This window comes from Podarcis raffonei, chromosome 6 (assembly GCF_027172205.1).
Source record: "Podarcis raffonei isolate rPodRaf1 chromosome 6, rPodRaf1.pri, whole genome shotgun sequence".
NCBI classification, from domain to species: Eukaryota; Metazoa; Chordata; class Lepidosauria; order Squamata; family Lacertidae; genus Podarcis; species Podarcis raffonei.
In genome coordinates, this window is record NC_070607.1 from 56294296 (window position 1) to 56306663 (window position 12368).

At 44.7% G+C, this 12368-nt stretch overlaps 1 protein-coding gene across 1 annotated transcript in view; it reads left to right on the plus strand.

Annotated features, from left to right (window-relative positions):
• Positions 1 to 5488: 5488 nt before the first annotated feature.
• The window catches only part of MDFI (MyoD family inhibitor), a 46997-nt gene continuing 40117 nt past the window's right edge, over positions 5489 to 12368 (plus strand). The window contains exons 1-2 of the mRNA XM_053393119.1: positions 5489 to 5986; positions 6349 to 6453. Of these exons, the coding sequence (XP_053249094.1) occupies positions 6360 to 6453 (94 nt within the window). The 5' untranslated portion in view covers positions 5489 to 5986; positions 6349 to 6359. The remainder of the gene's footprint in view (positions 5987 to 6348; positions 6454 to 12368) is intronic.

The following is a 12368-nucleotide window of genomic DNA, read 5'->3' on the forward strand; positions in this document are numbered from 1 at the left end:
AGACAGGTCCAAGAGCCTTCCTGCCACCTTCCCAAAGCCCACCCAGCTTTGGCAAGGAGGCAGGAGGGCTGTAAGATCCTGTCAGAGGCCTGACACCTCCTTCCCAAATCCTGGGGAGCTTCTGCCTGGCTTGGGGTAAGAGGCGCATCACACACACATTGCCCCCACCCCATCTGCTCTTGCAAGCTGGCGCCTCTGGCCCTAACTGTTCCCCTATGAAACATTTGATTGCATGCTACTGCCAGCATTCACTGATCAGGTCTTATCCTTCTCCTGCCAACCTTTCTCCACTCTCATTCCTTATATTGACTTTGATACGAACCAACTTGCATCTATGAACCTCCCAGCGGGGCGGGGGAGGGATACTATTTTTGACTTTTTGGTACCTTAAGACTCCTCGTTAGCAGCAGCAGTAAGATCAACCCACAGGATTATCATGAACAAAATAATGGGGGTTTTAAGGCTGCAATCCTATGTACCCTTTATTCAGTGAGAGTTCCTTTTGAGTAGGTATGCATAGGATTGAAATGTCTGTGGAACTGTGAATGAGTAGGATTTTCCCTCTGCCATTTGAAAATTATGTAGATATTATTTCTGAAACCCATCAGAAATCCTCTGAGTGGATTAGCAATGCAGGAAACTGGTCAGAGACCCCCCCCCCCAGTCCAATGTTGCCTACTGTTATAACTGGGGTACCAGAGTCTGTTACTGAAGGTCAGAAATTAATAAACACTAGTATTTAGATAATATTTGGAGTATGGAAGGGAATATTCCAGACCAGTGGAAAAATACAGGCTAAGCTCCCTTTTTCAAGCCAGGGCCTCACCTAGGATAGAGGCTGTTAGTACAACAAAAGGTGTTGATGGCCCATCCCAGAGAAATCCTTGGATCTGTGCAAAACAGAGTTGTCATGGTTACTGTGGGAGAAGAACGGTTTAGGATTGAAAACAGGGGAGGGGGCAGGCTGTGCGCTCACAGGAAAAATGTGCCCTTTTAAAACTAGGTTTGGGATAGCAGATGGATGGAGAGGAGGGGCTTGGAGCAGGGGGTTTCTGGGAACAATCAAGGAAGTCGAGAGAACACCATGCAGGAGCCGAAGGGTAGCAGCCATGAGAGCTGGCTGGAACGCAGGAACCAAGGGATGGTGCTTACGATGGCTCAGACTGCAATGCCGGGCTGCTACGGATAACAATGCTGTAAGATCTGCACCCCCTTCATCTAAACACAGATGTAAATACAGTGGTACCTTGGTTCCCACCAAAGTGTTCTAAAACCAAGGCACACTTTCCCATAGAAAATCATGCAAAATGGATTAATCCGTTCCAGACTTTTAAAAACAACCCCTAAAACAGCAATTTAACATGAATTTTACTATCTAACGAGACCATTGATCCATAAAATGAAAGCAATAATCAATGTACTGTACTATAAAATGAATAAGACAGTATTGTACCAGCATTTCCCAACCTTGGGCCTCCAGCTGTTTTTGGACTACAACTCCCATCATCCTTAGCTAGCAAGACCAGTGGTCAGGGATGATGGGAATTGTAGTTCAAAAACGGCTGGAGGCCCAAGGTTGGGAAACACTAGACGATAAAAATTAAAATTACTTTTTTTTCTTACGTGCACTGATGATAGTCATTGTTTGGATGGGGGGCTTTTATCCATTTCTGCAGTCACACAATCAGTCAGTAGCTGAACTGGGTTCCACACCGTCACAAAAACAAGTCACAAAAACAAACTCACAAGCCACAGTCACAAGTCAGTCCCATAAAACGAAGAACAAGTCACAGTCAAAAAAACAAAAAAGCCACACAAACAAAAACGCAATAAAAATAGCAAAAACAAAAGCTCCAAATATCACGTCTGTGTTGGGTGGGTGCTTGGGACTCAACAGCTGACAGACTCAACTGAAAGCCTCTGGTTGGCAGTGGGGGACTCAATTTACAAATGGAACACACTCAACAGGAAGCGGAACATGTTCAGTTTCCAAGGCAAAGTTCACAAACCGAAACACCTACTTCCGGGTTTGCAGCATTCTATTTCCAAGTTGTTCATAAACTAAGCTGTTCTAAAACCAAGGTACCACTGTATGTGTAATTAAACCACATTCCTTAAAGACACTACAGCCTCTGCCATATCTTGAATATCAATGGAAACATGACCTTGGGGGAGCGCCCGGAACTTCCTGGAATCTTGTGCACCGCTCAGCATAAATTGGGGTTGGCATGCACCCGTTTTAACAGTACTGTGACTAGCAGTAGTCCTCCAGGGTCTCTGAGGTCTTTCACAAAACTGACCCAAGTATTAACTAGCAGGGCTATTATGATTCCTCAGCTGAGCAATTTGTAGCTGGAGATGCCAAGGATTAAACCTGGTACCTTTTGCACGTAAGATTTGTGCTGTAGTCTTTTTTTCTCATACACCACAGATTGAGACACTGAGAACTGCCAGACTGCCACACACTGAAGGAAAGAGTGGTATACTTATACTAGCTAGTTGGAATTTTAAGAATTACAGGAGAAAATATGGACCTCAACAGTAAAACTCCGGGATGCTTCACCTTGGCAGCAGCAAGACTCACAATTGCCTAAAACTGGAAAGATCTGAAGGATGCCACCTTAGATCATTGTTATACCATAATAAAGTTTGGAACATTGCGTTAAGGGAAGCAATGGATGCTGAAAGGAAAGAAACAGACACTTTTATGGGTGACTAATACGGCTTTAGTGTATACAGTACCTGAATACAAAACACCTAACAGAGGTGGACATGCCCATGATGTACAAGTCTGGAACTCATAAAGCAAATTAGGTTGAGCATTGACATCTTCTTGAGCAAACTTTCTATCTCGCCGTAAAATGATATCTGAACCAAAAACAAATATGTCAACATAAATTGTACTTACCCCGCCCTGAACCCATAACTTACGTTCATTTGAGGTTTATATGTCAACTTCATTGCAAGTTTTACTAGCTGGTGTGAATTAAAATCCTAATAGTATCAGCTGCCGGTTTAACTGCAAAAGTCGTTCGTCAAACGATGCTATTCAAAAGTTTAGCTACCTGATACTGAAGGCAGTGGGGGAGCCCTATGCTGCCTGAGACCCTTGGCCCGTGGCACCTCCCAAGTTGAAATGTTGATTGTCAAAACTGTGAAAAGAATAGCCTGGGTAGTCCAAAAAACATTCCTGTGAAGATGCGACTCTGTGACATGCCTGGAGGTCCAGTTTTACTCCACCTATTCTAGTGACTTTTGCAAACCTGGTGCCCCCCCCTCAGGTTCTGGATTACAACTCCCAGCAGTCTAAGCAAGCTTGGAGGTGCTGGAACAAGAAAGGAAGCTAAACAAAACATATTCAATGAGTCCAGCTAAACATGCAAACTCTAATTTCTGCCACTTTGACGCAGGTGGTAATAAAATTAATGACCTAGAATTAACCTAATACAACTTTCTAATTTCTATTTGCTGAGCCTCGTTTGCTAGCCAGCTCCCTTTGATCCTGGTGGGATATCTAACAAACCCAGGACCAAAGTTGTAATGGGGAAGCAAAGAATGCCAGTTATGTCTCTTGTCTCAGCTGCGCCTGCCATGTGACTAGTTCTTAAACAAAGTCAGGTGGGAGAGGCCACCAGGCCGGTTTTTTCATTTCTATGAAAATGTTGCAACATGAAACAATGAAAAATTACCAAAAGGGTGTGTATGTAAGAAAATCTCTCTAATCTCTTCTCTGAGTGGTCTCTATTCACCTTGATTGCTGCTCTGACACTTTAAGACAAAGGGGTAGGGGAACCATTGGCTTGTAAGATGTTGTTGCTCTCCAAGTCCCATCGGCAGAAGCCAGAATGGCCAATAGTCAAAGATGATGGGAGTTGTAGTCCAACAACATCTGGCAGGCCCAACATTCCCCATTCTTGCTTTAAGGTATGCCAACTTCTAAATCAAGGATTGATTGTGAGATAAGCTGTAAGTAAGAGTCCAGTGCTCTGGTCCATGGGGTCACGAAGAGGTGGACATGACTAAATGACTAAACAACAACAACAAAAGAGTCCAGCAATACCATACATGCAAAAGTTGTGTAAAATGGTTTGGGGTTATTTTCTTCGATGGAAGAATCTGCTGTGCAGGTACAGTCATACCTTCGATCCCAAACACCCTGGAACTTGGGATGTTTTAGTTCCCAAATGCTGCAAACCTGAAAGTGATTGTTCTGGTTTGTGAACATTCTTTTGGAACCCAAACAGGAGCTTCCTGCAGTCAATCAGAAGCTGTGATTTGGTTTTCGAACGTTTTGTGTGTTTTTTATAAGATATTTATTAAAGTTTTTTTTAAAAAGTACAAAAAGAAACATAAAAAAACATCCTTTTAAACAAAACAGGATGAAATACAAAAAAGAAAAAAGAAAGATCAAAAAGAAAAAAAACAAAGAATTAACATCCATTAAACAAAAAGAAAAATCAAGAAAAAAAATACAGCAACTCTTCCCATTTGTTTTCTTTCATTAGCTTATTTCCTTGACCTCCTCACACCTCCCTTTTTTGTATTCTAGGTCACTTATCCATTTCAGCAAATCCTTTCCCTCTTTTCAAATTTTTGTCCTGTAAATTTATCTTGATATTAATATAACTTTACTTTCCCTCCTTTCACCAATTAACAGTCTGTTTTTTCCTAAACCTTTATAAGATTTCTGCTAAAATCACATAAATTCATTCCAACATCATTCTAACATTCATTAATTTTGCAGTGTTTCTGTAAATAGTCTTTAAATTTATTCCAATCTTCTTCCACCGACTCTTCTCCCTGGTCTCGGATTCTGCCAGTCATTTCCGCCAGTTCCATATAGTCCATCACCTTCATCTGCCATTCTTCCAAGGTGGGTAGATCTTGTGTCTTCCAATACTTTGCAATAAGTATTCTTGCTGCTGTTGTAGCATACATAAAGAAAGTTCTATCCTTCTTTGGCACCAATTGGCTGACCATGCCCAGGAGAAAGGCCTCTGGTTTCTTCAGAAAGGTATATTTAAATACCTTTTTCATTTCATTATAGATCATCTCCCAGAAAGCCTTAATCCTTGGGCATGTCCACCAGAGGTGAAAGAATGTACCTTCAGTTTCTTTACATTTCCAAGGTTTTCGAACGTTTTGAAAGTTGAACGGACCTCTGGAATGGATTCCATTTGACTTCCAAGGTACGACCATAATAGTAATATCATTATCATTATCAACAGAGGCTTAATTAATACAAGTAAAACACTGGTGTGTAGACAGGGATAAACTGCCCCCTACTTTTTTTAAGGCTGGCAACAGGCCTTTGATATGATTTTAGTCTCACTGTTGCTACTCTTTGAAAAGTTGGGTGTGTAAGCAGACACAAAAGTTTACTTTGAAGATCTGCCACATGTAAATTTTGAATTAGGGTTCTGGTACTTCCCTCACAGGAGTGCGCAAATCGGCTTCACTTTGCCCCTCCCTCTTCTTTAAAAAAAACAAAAACTTTGCGGAAAGTGGGTTTGTGGAATTGTGTGCGAGCATCTGTTTACTTTTGCTGCTAAAAAACAAAAAAACCCAGCAACAACCACCAGAAACCTTAGCGCCAAGCAACTTATTATAGGTTGCCTGAACTCCAAATATCTCCTGCTTGAAGGAAACTGAGTAATGAAGGCTGAATGCAATTTCCTGTGGAAGAGGCTGGAGGCAGAGCTTACGGGGCGAGGGGGAGAGGCAGAAACTTGTCCATTTGCAACCAAACAGTGCAATAAAGGACAAGCTGCGGAGATAAAGGAGTGAAGCAAAGCGCCCCCCCCCCAATTTCTCATGAAGTGTGTGAAAGACTCTTAATAACGGGGCAGAGAGCCAAAAGTTGTGCTTTGACTCTGAGCCCAATTTAAAAGGGGCTGAGTTGCTGGCAGCGAGAGAGAAACTTGTATGGAGAAGACAGTAAGATGACCCTCGGCTTGTGGGAGCGCCGTTAAACGATTCACCCAAAGTAAGTCCTTTTCCAATTATCCACCCTTCCCCTATCGATTTATTGGGTGGGGGCCGTGTTGGAGAGGGGGAGGGAGAGAGAGGTGTTGCTGAATTCCTGCATGCAGCTGGCAAGGGGCGGAAAGGTGTCCAGAGCAGGCATTTGGGGCTCGGATTTCCTCGCGAAGGGGAATGGCCTTTGGGGCAGGTTGTGGGGCGAGAGGACCGAGGGCGCCTGGGCTGGCGCGGCGCGGTTTCTCCACCTAAACGGCTGATTCATCTCCATGGGAGAGACAGCGCGCCTTGTGGGCCGGCGGTGGAGGGAGCGTCTTCAATGAGCTTCTCTCTGTGTGTGTCTTTCTCTGCGTGTGGCGTCTCTCGCAGGGCTCAGTCCGATGTCCCAGGTGAGAAGCGAGCCGTCCCGCCGCTCTGACTCACTCCATGGAGACCCCCAGGTGGATCCGGCGCCCTTCCCATCCCCCAGCGCAGGTAAGCACAGAGAGCGCTTGTTCCCGAAACTTACAAACTGCCTCGATACTTACTTGTAGTTGGGAGTGGGGGGGACTTTTAAGCTCTCGTGGATTTTGTGTGTGTGCGCGCGCGCGCGTTTAGCTGTGGACCTGATTCTAGAATGGTAAACTCCAGGGGGAGAAAAGAGACTTTTCCCCTCCCCCTCCCCCCATGTCGAAACTTTGCTAGTATGTATGAATATTGCAGAAAGCCTCCTGTGATTTGTGCCAGCTGGCCCCCAGTGTGTGTGCGCGCACACACATCCGAAGTCTGGCAAGGCAGATTCCACCCCCCGCCCCCCATTACGCTTTGATTTACGCCGCATCCACTAAGGCGCTGGCCCAGCATGTGTGTTTTGGAGACTTTTCCTTTTGTGTGCGCGCGCAACATACATGCAGCGTGCGTGCGTGTGACTTTTCCTCCTCGAAGGCTGCACACAGGGCTGGAGCTGCGCGAGTCTCCCAGCGCCTTGGCTCTTTCTCGGGTTGGATGTGAGCGTTGATCTCTCTCCCCCTCCCCTGCAGAAGCGCAGGGCGTTCACGAGAGCGCGTTTGCTGGGGGCTTGCGTGCCAGAGGGTCGTCTCCTCCTCCTCCTCCCCTCCTCATTCAGCACGAAACCCACCATTTCCTTTTTCTCTCCAAAGCCTCTTTCTCTCATGCGCCATTCTCTTTTTTGCAGGACTGTAAACACTTCGCAGGCGTTGGGGGCTGGGGTGTGCAGGGACCCGAGCTTCTCACAAGAACTTTTGTCTTCCTTCAGGCACCGCGTGTTGCTGGGCCCGGGGCCAACTCCTTGTGGGATTTGGTCTCCTCCACCCCTCCCCTTTCCCCCACTTCGAGTCCTGATCATATTAAATTTAATAACATCCTCTAGACCGAGCTGCAGCCAGGAAAAGAGTTTTCTTCTTTGTTCCATCTAATCCTTTCAACAGATCTAGCTTCGGGCTCTGTAACTGGGGTGGGGGGAGTGGGCAGTGTACACTGAAGTTAGGAGTGTACATTCCAGTATCCCCTGCAGCAGCCTTGGCTGCAGACTGCATTTGAGGGATCTGGAGAGGATTCAGCAGAGATGCCCCCTTCCTGGCACTGCTGACCTGTTGAGCTGCAACTGATTCACACAATACTGGAAACTCGTTTATAAAAACTCAATTGGGGGAATGGGGGAATTTTTGGCTGTGCAGTAACCAAATGCCAATTTTTCCAAGATGGCGCTGTGGGTTAAACCACAGAGCCTAGGACTTGCCGATCAGAAGGTCGGTGGTTCAAATCTCCGCGGTGGGGTGAGCTCCCGTTGCTCGGTCGCTGCTCCTGCCAACCTAGCAGTTCGAAAGCACGTCAAAGTGCAAGTAGATAAATAGGTACCGCTCCGTCGGGAAGGCAAACGGTGTTTCTGTGTGCTGCTCTGGTTCACCAGAAGCGACTTAGTCATGCTGGCTACATGACCCGGAAGCTGTACACCGGCTCCCTTGGCCAATAAAGCAAGATGAGCGCCGCAACCCCAGTTGATCACAACTGGACCTAATGGTCAGAGGTCCCTTTTTTACTGTCATTTTATTGAACCTGATGGCTGACTGATGGTTAGGTCTCAAAATAATTCATGATGTTAAGGCCATAAGAATTTAGGAAACTGCCTATATGGTTCATCAAGCTCAGCATTGTCTACACTGGCAGCAGCTATCCAGGGTTTCAGATGGGGGACATTCCCAGTCCTACCTGGTGATGCCAGGGATTGAACCTGGGACCTTCCGCATACAAAGCAGATGCTCTACCACAAAGCTACAGCCCTCCCCTCAAAACCCTCCCTTGAAGTGTTTTTTGCAGTTCATCTACACTCTTTCTTAATAGAGTACCATTGTTGTGCCTATGCTTTGCAGAGGACAAGAGGGCAAGTCTCTATCCCAAGAAGTTTACAATCTAAAACCAGATACAGAAGATAAAATAGACAAAAGAGAGGCTGGGATTAACACGGAAAGACTATATGGTTACTTGCCTTGCGTGTGCTTTGATTTGATTGTAACCCTAGTTAGGTCTGTATCATACGTGCCAATTTTGGCCCCCCGGTGTATTTTTTGAGGGGGCCTGGCCCTCTCAACGTTCAGAGGGGGTCCAGCTCCATCCCCATGCTCCTTGTGACATTGTGCATGGGACATCGGGACGTCACATTGGGCCCCCTCAATCATCTTGAGAAGATGACATCTCTGGTCTGTATTATCGTCATGTTTGTGTCATTTATATGTTGACTTTTTTATCTTCCAAACATTTCTTTCTTCACAACAACCCTGTGGGGGAAGATTAGACTGCAAGACTGTGACTGGCCCAAGGTCACCCAGGGAGTGGGGATGTGAATCTGAGTCTCCCCATTCCTAGTATGGCGTCTGAGGGAGTAGCTTGCCTAAGGCCCTTCTGTTGAAGTCATGCTGGGTGGGGATCTGAGCTCCACCCAAACTTCGTAGATAATAGTTTATGTTCTTCAAAAGTGAACCATGAAACCTTTGCAGTGACCTTTAAAAAAAGGTGTCGTAAATTCCCAGCTTGTATTGGGAAATCAGGACTTGACTGTGGGGTGACGTGATTGCATGACTGCCTCAACCTACATGGATTTCTGCCTGTTTTCATAGGAGGCCAATGCATGAGACCCACCCCCTTTGCCTGTGTTTGTCCCTGCCCCTTCCATGCTCATGACCAGCGGATTGTCGGACTCACTGTTTTAAGGTGGCAGCTTTTGCATCCTATGTCAAGTTTGCCGTGAACAGCAAGCACCTCAGGCATACAATGTCCTCCCCAGACTAGAGTCTCAAGTGGCTTCAAGCCTCTGATCTGATCAGCACTGGGTGAAGATGTTCTTTTTTATTTCCCTTGGGTTTAAACATACTTTATGATGCTCTGAGATTCTGGACGTTTTAAGACCTGTGAGAACTGGTAGTCCTGATGTACGTTTGTTATGCTGGTGCTACCTTTTGCTCCTGTTTTCATATTTTGTAATACAGTCGTACCTTGGTTTTCGAGCAACTTAGTTCACAAACAACTTGGAACTTGAACGCCGCAAACTCGGAAGTAGTTGTTTTAGTTTGTGAACTTTGCCTCCTGCAAAGAACGCTCCTGCAGCCAATTGGAAGCCGTACCTTGGTTTCCGAACATTTCGGAAGTTGAATGAACTTCCAGAATGCATTCTGTTCAAAAACCAAGGTATGATTGTATAAATAAAGGTATTTCTAGCTGTGGATTTGAGGTTTCTTTGTTTTTTCCTCGTGAGCCAACACAGTTACCTTTGTTTTTTAAATGTCAGGTTATTGTCTTTATTTTTTTATTCCCAATTCTTCCCTTTTTGCCATCCAGATAACCTTTTCCTTGTTGAGCAGCAGGCAAATACAGTAAACAAATAAATAAGCCATGGAGGGTTGGGGAAGAAGGTGTCCTCTCTTGAGCATGGCGATTGTGTGAATTGGCCGTGTATTCTACTAGGTTTTCCTTCCTCTTCTCCCTTCTGTCCCCCAAAGAATTAGAACACATTGAAGAATGTTTTCATTTCACGTATATCTTCATGATGTTGTTACAGTTTAGGATTTCAGGAACTTCTTTGTACCTTCTGGTTTGGTCCTTTAAGCTAAAAGTGCAGCAAACCCCCATCCCTGAAACTGAGCAGGGGTGGTGTGGCATATGAAAAGGTGTTCCACCCTCCCTCTGGGGAACAGGCAGTCATAGCTTAATGGTAGAGCATCAGCTTTGTATGCAGAAGTTCCTGGGTTCGACCCCCAGTATCTCCTGGTAGATCTGGGAATGCCCCCTATCTGCAACCCAGAAGAAATGCTGTAGTTGGTGAGCTAGATTATCTAATGGTCTTACTTAGCATAAGGCCATGATGAGTGGCTTCTATGTTCCAGAGCGACTTGGGTAGGTTATGCTGGCACAGTGATCATTACCATCCACCTACAGTTCATACAGGTGAGCAGTGTAGACAAAAGTGCTCTAGTTTTCTTGTATGTCCTATCAGGATCAGGTGTACTGGAAGAGAGTACATGAGATCTCCAGGGAATCACTTCACAAAGCCGCGAAATGAATTTAGTAACTAAGGAGTAGTTTTAAACCTATAACTCCCCAGTTAAGTACTTGCATGTTATCTTTTGGCCCCACTTTCAACACTGATTCAGGGATTATTCTATATCACAAACCATTCCTAACCAAAATGAGTGGCGGCAGGCAGGTCAGAGCAAATAAGTGTACGCATATCAAAATCCTGTGCAAGATTAACCCAAATCCTGTAACACAAAGAGCAGAATTCTGTAACTTTGTCTGAATTATGCAAATTGAGCATATTTGCATTTTTCATAAAGGGGTAAAAAACCCCAAACCCCTATACAGGAAACTAAGACTTGGCCTCCGACTACTGGAAAATATTCAGCAACTCCTCTGGCTTCTGAGATTTCACCAGGTGTTACTTACATACTTTTAAGCATATATCTTCAGTTGCAAGAAATCTATGAGAAAGTTGCTTTAGAACACAAGAGCAAGCAGAATGGTTTGGGAAACAGAATTCCGGTCGGAGCACCAATTGTGGATAGCAATTCTGAAAAGATAATGACAGTCTCCTGAGTTCATGTATGTGTTAAATATATACACTAAGGACCAAATCTACTCTTACACTATTTTTTTAAGCAAGAAAAGTTGCTTTTGGGGGCTGGTTATTGGTACTGGAGAAGAGCTGGGGAAAAGGTGAAGCACCTATTTCTCTTCACCACCCCTGGCCCCCTGCACCAGCTTTCCTGTCTAAGGAGTTCTAAATGAGTGTTTTCCTCCATTTGAAACTCTGAGCTGCAAGCAGGGGGTAAGCAGGAAGGTTTAAGAAAAGCCTAAGCACCTCCCTACTCCAAAGTGGCTTTTGCTTCTTAAAAAGGACCATTCAGGTACAGTCACACATGCCTGTGCATAACATCTAGTTTGGCCATAATGCAATATTGCAGACACTTGCCAGAAAGAGAGCAAATCTTATTGAGCAAAATGAGTAGGTGTAGCCTTGGGGTGCAAGGCTGCATTACTACATAGGCTTACTCTCAAGCAAGTCTTAGAAGTAAGTCACTTTACATACATTGGGACTTTCTGCAATTGCAGCCCTGGCCTAGCATTGTGTGTGAGTCTGTGGTACACCAGAAATCCCAAAAAGTCTAAAAGAAGACAAATAATAGCCATACTCTTAGCTATTCTTCATTTGTTACTGTAGATGAAGTGGGAGTCATGGGATTGTATTGCAATAGATTCAGCCTGTCTCTTCCTTCGTAATCATTGTGTGGATGGACCTTCAACTTCTACACTGCCTGATCCTTCCTTTATTCAAGTTATTAGCTTCAAGCACTTAGTCTTGAATATACAAGGCTCTCTATCAAGCCACCAGTAGGATGGGAGTGTGAGAAGCAGCAAAGGGAACTGAAAGTTGGAAAGCACTAAATTCTCCCAACAGCAGGGCTGGGGAACCTGTGGCTCTCCAGATGTTGTTGAACTACAACTCCCATCAGTCCCAGGAAGCATAGCCAATGGTTAGGGATGATGGATGTTGTAGTACAACAACATCTGACGGGCCTGTGTTTCCTCAGTCCTGTCCTATGCTGTGCTTTTCTTCACTCTAACAAGTTTAGTACAGATAAACTTTGCCTTAATTTCCAACAACTCTGTTTAGGAAAACTCTGGAAACCAGTCAAAAGTGCTTCACTAAACAGTTCAGCTGCCCACTTCAAAGTAGCTGATCTGTTATTGAGCTTTTTAGTCACTTTTTGTTGTGTTTTAAATGACTTTCACAGAACTTTTATGTATTATATTTATGTACTATTATTGTAGAATCATAGAACGAGGAGAGGAAGGATTCTTCGGGTGAAGGCATGACTGTTTATTGTGACATGAGACTG